Source organism: Ursus maritimus, unplaced genomic scaffold (genome assembly GCF_017311325.1).
Source record: "Ursus maritimus isolate PB19 unplaced genomic scaffold, ASM1731132v1 scaffold_14, whole genome shotgun sequence".
NCBI classification, from domain to species: Eukaryota; Metazoa; Chordata; class Mammalia; order Carnivora; family Ursidae; genus Ursus; species Ursus maritimus.
The window spans coordinates 63,728,458-63,742,261 of record NW_024423786.1 but is presented as its reverse complement, the minus strand read 5'-3'; the positions used below and the strand labels follow the sequence as shown (position 1 = coordinate 63,742,261).

Here is a 13,804-nt window from a genome sequence, read left to right as displayed (position 1 = left end):
TGTGCACACGCATTATATATATATGCACGTATGACATATGACAGACTAACAGACACAGAAAAGATAATGAGTGTATATATATATGAATATACAGGAAAGTATGTATCTGGCTTATTTGTGTCCACACATACACACACACACACAAATATACACATATCAATCGCTGTTTATACTATTTTCTGAATCTGATTTTCACTGAAAATTATATCTGAAATTTTCAATGGCATCATTTCTGTAAAACATGGGTTTAACTAAAGTATGCAGTTTTCTCTCATTGAGATGCGCCACAATTTTTTTTGGCCCACTCCATACTGCTGGACATTTAGGTTATTAAATCTTTTACAGCGGCTTAAACGGTATGAACTTTTAAAGACATTAGACACAAGTAAACCAAAAATCAAACTGGAGGTAAATTAGATTTACATCTAACTTTTAAATTACTTGAGGAGAGGGGACATCCTTGTGATAGTGAATCTTCCCATACACAGATATCTATATATATAGATATATATAGATATATATAGATATATATTTGATATATATATATATTTTTCTAGTCATACTTTATTTTATGTTCTTCAACAAAGATGTACAGTTTTCTTCACAATGTTTCAACACATTTACATTCGCTTATTTCTATCTTGTGCTTTGATCACTAATTTAAAATAAATTTTCCAACTGGCTACCGCCGATATTAAGAAAGCTATAAATTTTTGTAAATTATTTGGTCATGGGCCCTTAACTCTTCCCTTTTATTCTTATTTTTTTATAGCGGGTATTTTATAACATTTACATGACGACTATTTTTCAGTTATTATTGCATTGGCTAGAAATTCTAGGACAACTTTCTGTTTTTTATAACGGTGACGGGGATCATGATTGTGCCTTTTCTATCTTAATGCGAATGCCTTTCATGTTCTACTTTTGTTTTTGTTTTTTTTTTTAAAGATTTTATTTATTTATTCGACAGAGAGAGAGACAGCCAGCGAGAGAGGGAACACAAGCAGGGGGAGTGGGAGAGGAAGAAGCAGGCTCCCAACGAAAGAGCCTGATGTGGGGCTCGATCCCATAACGCCGGGATCACGCCCTGAGCCGAAGGCAGACGCTTAACCGCTGTGCCACCCAGGCGCCCCATCATGTTCTACTTTTGGGTAGGACGTTTTGTCCTTGGGTTGGATGGATTGCCATCTGTTAGCTAAATATCCAAACAGCCTCGTACTCCTGTTTTACCGAGCGTTTTAATAAGGAACGGATGTTGAATTGTGTTAAGTCCCATTTCGACATCTCCCCAAATGCCGATGAAGCCTGTCATCTTCGATCTAGGGTTGGGGATGGTTCCGTGAATAATCCTACATAGGGAAATCTCGCCAGCGGGTGGCGTGGTGAATCTGATTTACTGGTATTTGTACAGGTGTCTTACACCCCTGTTCATAAGGCAGATTCATCTGAGGTTTTTTCTCGTGCTATCTCTACCACTTATAGTACCAGGCTTATCACCTAACTTGGAAACTCTAGAATTTTCCAAAGTATTTGATTATAAAAGCTGCTTTTTATATTACTTGCTAATATTAAAAGCCAAATGACAGGGAGGAAAAAAATCACAATATATATACACCAAGAGATTAATAAACATTTATAATGGAAAAACTATGATTTAGTAAGAAAAAGGGAAACTCTCTTACAAGAAAAATGGACAAAAGAAATCTAAATATTCAAAAAAGATGCCCAAGCCTCATTATAATGACACCATCCATGATTTGAAAAAAAATGAAAAATTTTTCACTCTTTTATTTGGAAAAGTTAAAGTGACTGAAAATGTCTAAGATCGGCAAGGATGTAGGGAAAGCAATATTCACAATTATAGACAAAAACAACCATTTTGGACAGATACTGGTCATTACTTACTAAAACAAAAAGCATACTGTTTTCTCTAAAACATTAAATCTTTTAAAAAAAGGGAGGGTGCCTGGGTGGCTCAGTCACTTAAGTGTCTGACTCTTGATTTCAGCTCAGGTCGTAGGATCGAGCTCTGAGTGGGCCTCCGTGCTCAGTGGGGAATCTGCTTGAGATTCTCTCTGTCCCTCTGCCCCTCCCCCATACTTGCGAGTGTACCCTCTAATAAATAAATAAATAAATAAATAAATAAATAAATAAATAAATCTTTTTTTCTTTAAAAGAGCATATTGTTGATATGAGCTTCCTATTGCTTCTGTAACAAATCAACACAAGGTTAGGGACTTAAAACAGCATGGCTGTATCAGCTCACAGCTGTGGAGGTCAGAGGACCTCACGCCAAGGTGTGGGTAGGGCTGGCTCCTCCTGGAGGCTGTAGGAGAGGGGCTGTGCCTCTTCCAGCTTCTAGAGGTTGACCTCAATCCCTGGCTTGCGTCCCCACATCACATCCCCTTCCCCCTGCGCTGCTTCCCTCATCGCATTGCATTTGGGGCCCACCTGGATAATCTCCCCACCTCAAGACCCTTCACTCAATCATGCCTACTAAGTCACTTTTGCCATATGGAGCAGAAAATTCTCAGGTTCCAGAGATCAGGATATGAGTATCTTTGGAGGGGGGGAGCGGGGGAAGAGGCATTACTTAAGCCCGCCATGTTGTTCTACCAAACAATTATACTTCTTCTTATTGGCCCAGAGAAATAGTTGCATATGGGATAAGTATCTATGTACAGGGATATTTATAATGGGGAAAAAAAAGAAGGAAACACTCAACAGTGGATAAATAGCTAAAAAAAACCCAGGGTATAATTATAGCACGGAATCCAAGGAAGCATTAAGGTTTCAGTGTATGTACTGGCATGAAGGGGTCATATTTCACGAGGGAACATAATTGGCATTTTCCATTTATATTTAAAATATGACATATTTTATATGTGCATTTATACAACTATAAATGCATAGAAAAATTGCTCGAATGGATACGCCCCAGATTATTACAGGAGTTCTCTTGGGACAGAAATGGGGCTGGAGTGGAGAAGAGGGTGACTATATCCTACCCTGTGTATTCTACACTATTTGAATAATTTTTTAAAAAAGATTTTATTTATTTATTTAATTTTACGGGGGTCAGGGGTGGAGAGAGAGGGAGAGAATCTCAAGCAGACTCTGTGTTGAGCGTGGAGCATGATGCAGGGCTTGATCCCAGGACCCTGAGATCATGACCTTGAGCTGAAACCAAGAGTCAGACGCCTAACTGAGCCATCCAGGTGCCATTTTTAATAATGAAAATGCCATTATATGTTACTTGTATAATAAAAAAAAATAAGTTCACTGTAAAAAATGCACAGGGACCAAGCAGAAAATTCTAGGTAACTGTGTAGGGGGGGAAAGGCCATGAAATTATAAACAAAATGATTCCTCCACTAAGGCAGGAAAAGTTACACCGGCTTTCTTTCAGTTTGGCTATGAAAGTGAAAACTGCCAAAGCAGAGACTCAAAACGTGCAGAGACTTCCTACCAGGCTCTGATTTACAGGTGTTCTCTATGCATTAACTACAGATTTATTGTTAAGTTTGAAAACGATGAAAAAACAGGGAAGTGGGCTTGAAAGACCAGAGTTCTGGGAGCACGGAGGGTTTTAGGGTACTCCTGGGGGCCTTGGGTCCACGGAGCAGTAATGCCCTCATCACATGTGGTACAGGCTGATCCATTTCACGTCACCAGTGGGGCGGCGGGGGGTGGGGGTGGGATCATGACCTGAGCCGAAATCAAGAGTCGGATGCTTAACTGACTGAGCCACCCAGGCGCCCCTTATTTTTCATTTTAGATGTTAGCAAGTGACATCCTACTTAGAGGGTGAATATTTAGCTATTTTTACTGCCCTCCTTTCCCTCCTAATTATTATGGTTGCATCAAGTTTTTAGTTAATGGTCAGTTATGATTATGACATGATTATAAATATTGTTCACCTTGGGTTGTATTTTCTTTCTTGTATGTCCAGAGGTTTTTTTTTTATGAAATTAATATGTGCTCTTATTACTGGTTTTCTGCGGAAGTAATTTATGGGCAAACAGCTGACAGAGGGAACCAGGGTGGGGTGGGTTCTTGGGGGAAGAGGACTTCCCATACAGCTGAATGCTCATTCAGAGGCCTTGGGGTGGGATTGCGTGGGGGTGTCTGAGACACAGCAAGGCCAGTGTGGGGGGTCAGAGTGACGAGAGGAAGACCAGTTATGGGTGTAGCAGAGGAGGGCAACAATGGTAGTCTTGTGGGCCACTATGGATTTAATCTGGGTATGACGGAAGCCAATGGAAGATTCTGAACAGAGGGATGACGTGGTCAAACTGCTGTTTTTAAAAAGATTACTCAGCACCTGGGTGGCTCGGTTGGTTAAGCCTCTGACTTTTGATTTCGGCGCAGGTCCTGATCTCTGGGTCATGGGATCGAGTCCCGAGTCAGGCTCTGTGCTCAGTGTGAGTCTGCTTCTCTCTCTCCCTCTGCTTCATCCCTCTGCTCTCTCTTTCTCCCTCTCAAATAAATAAATAAAATCTTAAAAAAAAAAAAAAAGAGATTACTTGGGTGGCTACAATCTGTTAGCTACTTTTCATACATTCTCTCATTTGATCTTTGTTATAACCTAACGGGGACCGTGTCACTCTTACCTCCCTTGCACAGGTGGGGAAACAGGCTGAATGGAGAAAGAATCACACCCAGAGCCATATCCGGTGAACGGCACAGCCAGTATTCACACTCCACTCATTTTGGGAAATATCACCCCCGTGTCAAAAGATCTTAGGAAAGACATTTGATTTATGAGCAAGACACGATCAACGAACACATCACGTGCGTCCGTCAATGCAGTCGTCTCGTGGTTCGTGCTGGGGAATCAGAAAAGGGCGTGATGGATCTAGAATGGTAAGTCTGAGCCTGAAATACGGGTGGGATGGGAGCGGGGGTGGGGGGCAGCAGGGAGGGGCAGAGGCTCATCAGAGGCCCAGAGACGGAACAGGTGCCGCTGTGAGGGGCCACGAGAAGCTACCAGGTTCAGGCTGAGAAGGGGGGGCGTAACAACCCCTCCAATTCCTGGACCCCCAAGGTACCCGGGTTCCCAGTATAGACTCTGGTGTTTTCTCCTGCTATAGGGTGGGGGTCTGTTTAGGGCCTTCGAGGCCCTCAGTGCCTTAACCTTTAGGGCCTAAAAAATAAAAAATCCTAGAATGCATAATCCTAGAAACCTTCAAAAAAAATCCTAGAATGCACTCATCTCTCAAATCACAATTTACACCTAAGTCTACGTCACAGGATTCTACCGCGTTCCCAATTCCGTTCTAGATGTGCTAACGCCCGAAACCGCTAGATGCCACCTTCCAAAGTGAGTTGGGAGACGGAGGTTCTGGAAGGCAGGTGTCTGTCTCTCCAGTACCTCCCTGCCCCGAGGCTGTCACAGCATCAGGAAGGTGGAGAGGAAGAGAGAAAGTTTTGTGAGACTTCGGCTGCTGAGTCCTGCCTGCTCTGCCTCTCAGGGGGCATGTGGGGCGTAGTCTGCATGGCCCCGTGGACCGGGGTCTAACTCAAACCCCGGAAATCTGGAATGTGTGAGAACAGCTGCCTCGCCCCCGCCCCCAGCCATGGAGCGAGGGAGAGGGTGCTGCAGGGGTGGGGTGCCGACGCTCTCGGGGCGCGTTTGGGGAAAGGAGAAGCAGGTGCCCCCCGTGGACGGAGATGAGCTGCTTGCTCAGCGGGGCCAAGGCAGGCGGCCTTAGACCTTGGCCCAGCGGTCCCCGGGAAGGACAGAGAAAGCACCCTGCAGGAGAGAGACCCCGAGGACGGGGGGAGGGTCTCCACGTGAGCATCCCAACAGAGGGTCAGCTTTCCAGTCCCCCTCTGACGCCTGCTCCCCACCAGCGGATCTGTCTGCCCCTTCTCTTCCTTTCTCCCCCTGCCCCTCAGGGGCGTGATCCAAACGGGAAAGCAGCTTAATGGTGAAAAAGAGAAGGAAGAAGTCCTTCTTCCTAACCAGCACCCCTCCAGGCCACACAGACATGGAGCACACGTCCAGAGAACCCAAATAAAAGTGCCCGGGAATACATCGCAGAAGTCACGCTTGGCCTACCGAGTGGTTCCCTATAGGGGTTGAACTGAACGGACACACAGTTATGTGTTGTTGACATTTGAATATTTGCGAATTTGGATTACCTAGGGTTTTTTTTTTTTTTTTTTTTCATATTTTGGAGTCAACATGTGTTTTCGTCTCCTATCTTCAGTGTTTTCCCAGGGCTTTATAAGGCTCGTGTGTCCTGCTGTACGTAACGGGTAAAATGACCGTGGGAGACACAGCTAGGAGGTCTCTGGACTTGGATTCTGAGGGTGTGAGATTAAGTCTGGCTCTAATATTGAGGGACTCTGGGCAAGGCAGTCCTCCCTCAGGGTCCTGGCTCTGTCATCCGTGGTGGGGGCTCCGGACTGGTCGGCACGTCCTGTAATGATTGGTTCTAAGACTCACATCCCTGGGATTTTGTGGGTAGTTGGCGGAGCCTGGCATGTCGTCCGTTTAAATGAATGTTTGTGGGGCGCCTGGGTGGCTCAGGTGGTGAAGCTCTGCCTTCGACTCAGATCATGATCTCAGGGTCCCGGGATCGAGTCCCATGTTGGGCTCCCTGCTTCTCCCTCTCCCTCTGTCCTTCCCACCGCCCCCCACTCACGCGCTCTCTCTCAAGTGAATAAAGACAAATCTTTAAAAAAAAAAAAAATAAATGAATGTTTGCTTAATGACTAAACCAGTGACAGCCGGATCCCGCCCTAAGCCCTCCCACTTGCCCTTGGATCCCTTGGGGGACACCAGGGTACCACGCTGTCTGGGTCACCGGGAGGCGTAAGCAGACGGCACAGGTGACCCTCCTACCTTATTGAGGGTGTTCAGCGCCTCCTGGGCGGCCGCGAGTGCCGGCTCCGCCTTGGCCAGGTCCTCCTCACAGTCCTTCTGCTTCTGCTTCACCTCGAGCATGATGACGGCCACCCTCCGCTCCTCCTCGTCGGCCACGGCCTTCTCCCTGCTCACCTTGTCGGTCTCTATGCCGACCACCTGAATCAGCCTGTCCGCGTCCGCGTTCTTCTGCCTCAGCTCCCCTTCCTGGGTGGCCAGCTTGGCTTTCAGGCCATCCACCTGCAGCAGAAAGCCCCGGGCTTAGCGGGGGCAGCGGGACTTTGGACGGAGGGGCCCCGGGGATCTGACCACGCAGGGAAAAATGCCAACTCCTGGTGAGAAGGAAGGTGCAAAGCCGCATTCTCCTCCAGGGCCAAGCGACCTGACCCGGAGAGGAGAGGGACCCTGGACCCCCTCCTCCTCCTCCCTCCACAGTAAAGGTGGTAGAAGATTCTAAGCAACACATGCCCTGACCTTTCTTTGTCCTTGATGCCCACGTGACCCAGGCTCCTTCTCACGGATGTCGGTGCCCGTATCTCTTAAAACCCTGTGTGCCTCACATAATACTCCCCACACAGTAGGGGCGCCTGGGGGGCTCAGTCGGTGAAGCGTCTGCCCTTGGCTCAGGTCATGATCCCGGGGTCCTGGGATCAAGTCCCGCATTGGGCTCTTTGCTCAGTGGGGAGCCTGCTTCTCCCTCTGCCTGCCGCTCCCCCTGCTTGTGCTGTCTCTCTGACAAATAAATAAATACCATCTTTAAGAAAAGAATACTTCCCACACAGGTGGGCATGTCCTAAAAATCAGGCCATATTTAATGGAAACTGGCCAATGTGAGGTATGCCAAGAATTCAGCAAGCGATAAAAAGTGAGTATCTATTATGCAGCCGGAGAGACTGAATGCGGGGCCAGACCGTGGCCAGACCCTATATCAAGGCTGAACTCTGACCCGCAGCTGTAACCCTCCTGGGGCCAGGAGATCGGCCCGTTACCCACCATCACTAGGTCAGGAAGGCAGCCTGCTGTCTGTAAGTCAGACCTGTAGGAAGTCAGGCTCCCATCTCCGTAACAGCCCAGGAAGACAGACAATGAGTAGCCTCAGTAGCACTCAGCCCCCAGTGGCCAGAACGTGATTAATAGCGGACACCTTCCTTAATTGTTGTCCCTGCTTCCAACTTAGGACCGACCAGAGAAGGTCAAACACGCTCTCCTCACGATCACAGAGGATGCCCACTTCTCGTGAACCCGCCACCAGCTTCCGCTGGGACACGCCTGCCACCGTTCCCTTTCTTCCCACCGTGCAGCTCTCCCACCCCTCTGCCTTTCTTTGAGTCTCTGCCAAAACCCAGGTGCTGGGTGGCTGACTCCCTGCTGGAGCGAGCTCTGAAGAGAGCGCATTAGCTTCTTCTTCCTCGGTCGGTCTGAGTTTAGTCCCACAATCCTTACAAGAGAGCTGACCAGGTCACAGCAGGTGAGCAGAGAGCATTCCAGTGGCCCAGACCAGAACCCAACGGGGCTCTCCATCCAGCCTCTGGATTCACAGGCATTTTGGAGGAAATAGGGAAGTATTGGGGACATCGGCACACAGGAAACCGTCTATTCCTCTGATCCGCTGGGGAAGGAGGCCTGGTTTTCTCTGTACATTCAGTTCGGGGGCATGTGCTTTTCTCAGAGCGTGGTCCCGGGACCAGCAGCAACGGCATCCCCTGGTCCTTGCTAGGAACGTAAACTCTCGGGCCCACTCCAGACCTACTGAATCAGGAATTCTGGAGGTGGGCCTGGTGATCTGGGTTTTCACAGGCCCTCCGGGTAGATGCAGGTGCCCACCTCTGGGTCTGAGAGTCACTGGCCTGGTTTTATGGCCCTTTCCCATGCAAAGAGGAGCCTCGGATCTGTTTCTCTCTGGGCAGTAAGAAAGCCATTTGTCTTTGCAATATGGCCCGTACACTTTCCACTGCAGGATGACCTCCTGTCTCTCATTTTCCTGCAGTCCATTCCCATGCAGCAACGGAAGATTACTCCAGAGCTCCTGGAACACGCCAAGCAGATTCGAATGCTTTATGATGCAAAATGTAAAAGGGGAAAAATAAAACAGAGCCTTAGACGCTGCCTGCGGATAATTCCCTTTTCAGGCAGATCGAAAAGAAAGAAAAGGAAAGCGGGGCGGGGTGGAGGGGGGTGGGGAGAGAACGCTGTTTAATTTTGGGTATTCATGGAAACTGGAGACTTTTTGTTAACCTCAAATGAAGGCCTGCTCCCTAGAAGGAGCCTTACACGCCCGTGCGGGAAGGTTAATCCATTTCTATCTCCCGTCGTCAGCTGCAGGGAGTTCATTTCCACAACGACAAAGATGCAACTGTGAATCAACAGGACTGAACCACCGAATCACCGCGGTCAGCAAACACACCAGTAACTTTGGGTTCCCTTTTAAATCTTGGGAGATTTGAGAACAGTGGAGTGGTTGGTTGTTGTTGGTGGTGATTTTCCCTGTTATTGTTTGTTTGGCTGATTGCACATAGGGTAGGCGACCTCGGGTCCAACGTACATAATCACCAGCACCGTGACCGGGAGCTTTATGGCTCTTAAGCTGCAAAGAGAGGGTCCGGCCCGTCAGAATGAGGCCGCTTCCCACCCAGCTAAAGAGAGGGCGTCAGTCCGGTTCATTTTTGGTTCTTCTGCAATGGAACGGGACGTTGAAATAGGGTCATGTTACAACGTCCTCTTCTCTTTTCCCTTCTTCAAAGCATTTGAGCCCCTCTTTGGCTCTCTTCCTTCCCCCATAGAAGGATCAAGAGGGAGAGTGTCACAACCAACAAAGACAGCCTCTCCCCAGTCTTTCCAACCCCACGAATGTTCGTCAGGGTGGGGGACTGTCAACTGAGTGGGGTGACAAAAGGCTGGTGGGGAGAGACCCTCCCTTCAAGGACCAGGAACATGGTGCTAAAGAGAAAGGCTAAGCTTGCCGGGCCCTTCTCCTCAGAGCCACAGAAGGAAGAGAGAGAACCCAGGACCACCAACACCAATCCCTACTGAGCAGAGGGCTGGAGGCCCGGAGATATTTTCCTTCCTCCTCTGAGCCCCTCTGGTCACCCCCATGTTCTCACACGAATTCACACTTCACCTAGGCTCTCCTCTTAGACGCAGGGGTTTCCCATCTGTAGTAGACCCATGGTTGCCTAATAAAAACTCCTCATCCCTGTTCTGGAAACAGAGTTTGAATTTCCTTCGGGGAACGCTCCCTCCCCGAGTCCTCAGAGTGTGGGCAGAGCCGACTCCAGTGGTTGTCCTTCGAACCCCGCTTGGCCGAGGAGAATATCCGAGTCACAGAGAATGCCCCGGACCATTTATCCAGGAGCCTGGCAGAAAATCCTGGGAAAGGCCAAGTGCTTCTTACGGTGGGGATGCAGAGCACACAGAACGTGAGTGTAAGGCTGCCACGGCCCGGGGGGGTTGCTTGCTGGAGCCGGGCGTGTAGTGGGGATCTGGCTCCAGCCCTGTCCAAACGCAGTGCTGTCTCTGAATTTTCTTGGTTTTATTTGTTGTTGTTGTTTTGCCTAAACCAAGTCAGTTGGATTTTGCTCAGCTGCCCTCAAAAGGATCCTGATAAATATATCACGTAATCTCAAAAAAAATTTCTCTCTCTCCTGTCTTTTCCTTTCTTTTCCTTCGCTTCCCTCCCCTCGCCTTCCCTTCCTTTCCCCTTTCCTCTTTTTTTCCTTTCCTTTCTTTTTTTTTTTTAAGACTAAGTGAACTTGAATTAATTTTTTTTTTTTTCATTTGCAACCGAAAGAGTCCTAATGAATACATCACGGTAAATTATTGAACCGTCAACTTCAGGTAAGTTCGGTGGCCTGAGATTATTTGAAACCCCAGGATAAACTGAATTGGAGAGTCTCCAGACAGACAGACTTGGGGCGTAAATTTTATATGCAGGGAATTGGTAACAGCCCGTAGGCCTTTCACGAACATTTCGTCAACCCAACGGTCCCCCTTCCTCATGAGCCAGACGCAGAGCGAGGATGACCGTGGGTTCCGAGGATGCCAGCAGGAGATGGAGCGAGACCCCGAGTCAGAGCTGGGAGTTGCGACTGTGCCAAGAGGAGGAAGAGAACAGAAGGGACGCCGGCTGTGAAGCTCTGACCTGAGGCAGCAGCAAAGACAGGCCCAGCAGCAGCAGCAGCCGCCGTCCACGGAGCCAGTGAGAGCCGAAGACCACATCACGTGGCCTCACCAGCTGCCTCCTGAAGCCACGACCACCACTCAGACGGGAAGGAGCAAAAGACCCCTCACAGGGAAACAGCCCTGAGGTAGAGTGAGACTCTGAACCGACTGCCCTCCAGAGACTGAGTTTTTAACCTGAAGTGACCAAGGCAACCTGAAATGCAAGATTAAGAACTTTCTACTCTCGGGGCGCCTGGGTGGCTCAGTCGGCTGAGTGTCCAGCTCTTGGTTTTGGCTCAGGTCATGATCTCAGGGTCGTGGGACTGAGCTCTGTGTTGGGCTCCACGCTCAGTGGGGAGTCTGCTTCTCCCTCTCTCTCTGCCTCCCCGCCCCCACCCCCGCTCATGTACTCTCTCAAATAAATCATCTTTATAAAAAAAAGAACTTTCTACTCTTAAATGAAAAAGATGGATCTGTAGCTAAGTTAAATTCAGTTATAGAAAAATAAAGTTAATGTTTATGACCGCTTGAGTCTAAGCATGAAATTATGTCTAAAATTCATCATCTTACAGATGACCACAGGATTATTAACTATTGTCATTCTTACCAGCCTAATTACTATTCCTACTACTGGTACTGTTGCTACAGAAATTTGGAGTCCATGTGAGCCAGAGCTGTGAGATTCACTCAGCCCACTCGCACGAGATTATGAATCCCCAAAACTATCCTAAGTGGGTAGTAGGATCGTGATACCACGTAATTCAAGTCATTACCTTCTACCAAGATTATGATGATATACTCAAGGCTTTTTCTACCCAAGGAACAATTTCAGATGAAGGGTTTACATCACACTTAGGAAGCCAAGATACCATTTTTACAAGAATCATCATCCTTATAACCATCCATAAGTATGAAATATATACCAAGTACACGGTGTTGGGGGACCCGTCCTGATCCCCACTCTGAGCCTGCAGGTGACTGTCGACCATCTTCATTTGGTTGGCTGCCTGGCCATCGTCATCTACCCGTATGTCCCTTGATCTACACATTTACAGAACACCTACTATGTGCCAATGAATCCTGGTTTCTGAGCTTATACGACTGCTGATGTTATGGCAGGATATAAACAAGAGAAGAAGCATAGCTCAGGCATGGAACCACAGAGACTGGAAGGCACAACTGCTCAGAGTTTAGAAAGGGCTTCTGGGAGCAGGGGGTAGGCGACTGTGTAGGTGTGGACAGTGACAAGCTGACAAGGGGTGGGGGCGCTCATAAAAACACGGAGATGTGATCTAGCTGGGGAGATCTGGGACAACCACAACCAGTCAGGAGTGCTGGGGTAGATGGGAGGAAGAAAGGGTGGCACGACGGGCAAGGAGACAGTCTGAAAGTTCTAGAAAAGGTCAAAGAATCTGCAACGTAACGTCTAAGACATTAAAGTCACAGAAGAGAAGACTCAAGCTTGTGGTTTGAGCAGAGATCTCTCCAATGGCAGGACAGAGGCTGGGCCGGGGCTGTGATGTCTGGGTTGGCAGCCGCCAGCCCCACGTCGTGAATGAGCCCCTCAAATGTGGCTTGTCCCACAGAAGATGTGCTGTAAGTATAATCACACACACTGGTTTTTGAAGACTTGAAGAAAAAAAAATACTTCATTGATAACATTTTTATACATTGATGACCTGCTAAAATGATAAGATTTTGGATGTGCTGGGTTAAATAAAATGTATTCTTAAAATATATGATATAATTATGTAAAATTAAAATATACAGTTAGGGGGCGCCTGGGTGGCATAGCGGTAAGCGTCTGCCTTCAGCTCAGGGCGTGATCCCGGCGTTGTGGGATCGAGCCCCACATCAGGCTCCTCCGCTGGAAGCCTGCTTCTTCCTCTCCCACTCCCCCTGCTTGTGTTCCCTCTCTCGCTGGCTGTCTCTATCTCTGTCGAATAAATAAATAAAATCTTAAAAAAAAAAATAAAATAAAATATACAGTTAGAATAAAATTCACTTGTTTCCTTTTACTTCTCTTGATACTAGAAAATTTAATTTGCATATATGACTGGCAGGATATTTCTATTGGATAGTGTGTCCAGAATACAGCGGGGGAGACCCATCTATTGGTTCATTCATTCATTCATTCAACAAACATTTAATGAGTGCCCACTTTGTCCAAGCACTGTTTTAGACACATCAGCGAACCAAACAGATAAGGATCCTGGTCCTTATGGAGGTTGTGTCTAACAGATGGAGACAGACACCAAAAAGGAAAGGTAACAAATAAGTAAATCACGTGTTGGATGGGGGTAAGAGCTAAGGGAAAAAGGTAAAGTAGAGTAGAATAGTGGGGTGGGGTTGCAAGTGAAAATGGGGTCATCAGAGTAGGATTCACTGAGAAGGTAACATTTGAGCAAAGAGGAGGAGATGAGGCAATGAGCCTCATGAGAGAGGGAAGAACAGCCAGTGCAAAGGCCTGGTGTTGTCTGAGGAGAGAGCAAAGCAGCAGCACGGCCTGACAGACAGGAACGTCGTGGGTATGGGGTGGTGGGAGATGAGGTCTGAGAGTCTGCAGGGTGCAGTGGGAGAGGAGCCTCGGGTGCCATTTTAACAAGGGAAATGGAAGCCATCTCAGGGTTTGGGGCAGTAAAGTGACATGCTCTGACTTACATTCTGAATGGATCATTCTGGCTGCTCTGTTGATGAAGGACCAAAGAGGGGCAAAAGGAGAAACAGACAAACGAGCTAGAGAGGTACCCTGGCTGCCCGGGTTAAAGGCGT

General features: G+C 47.7%; 1 protein-coding gene across 1 annotated transcript in view; it reads right to left on the bottom strand.

Annotated features, from left to right (window-relative positions):
- The window catches only part of DNAH9 (dynein axonemal heavy chain 9), a 312,417-nt gene that overhangs the window by 102,118 nt on the left and 196,495 nt on the right, over nucleotides 1–13,804 (bottom strand). Inside the window, exon 49 of the mRNA XM_040630049.1 lies at nucleotides 6,854–7,114. Within this exon, the coding sequence (XP_040485983.1) occupies nucleotides 6,854–7,114 (261 nt within the window). The remainder of the gene's footprint in view (nucleotides 1–6,853; nucleotides 7,115–13,804) is intronic.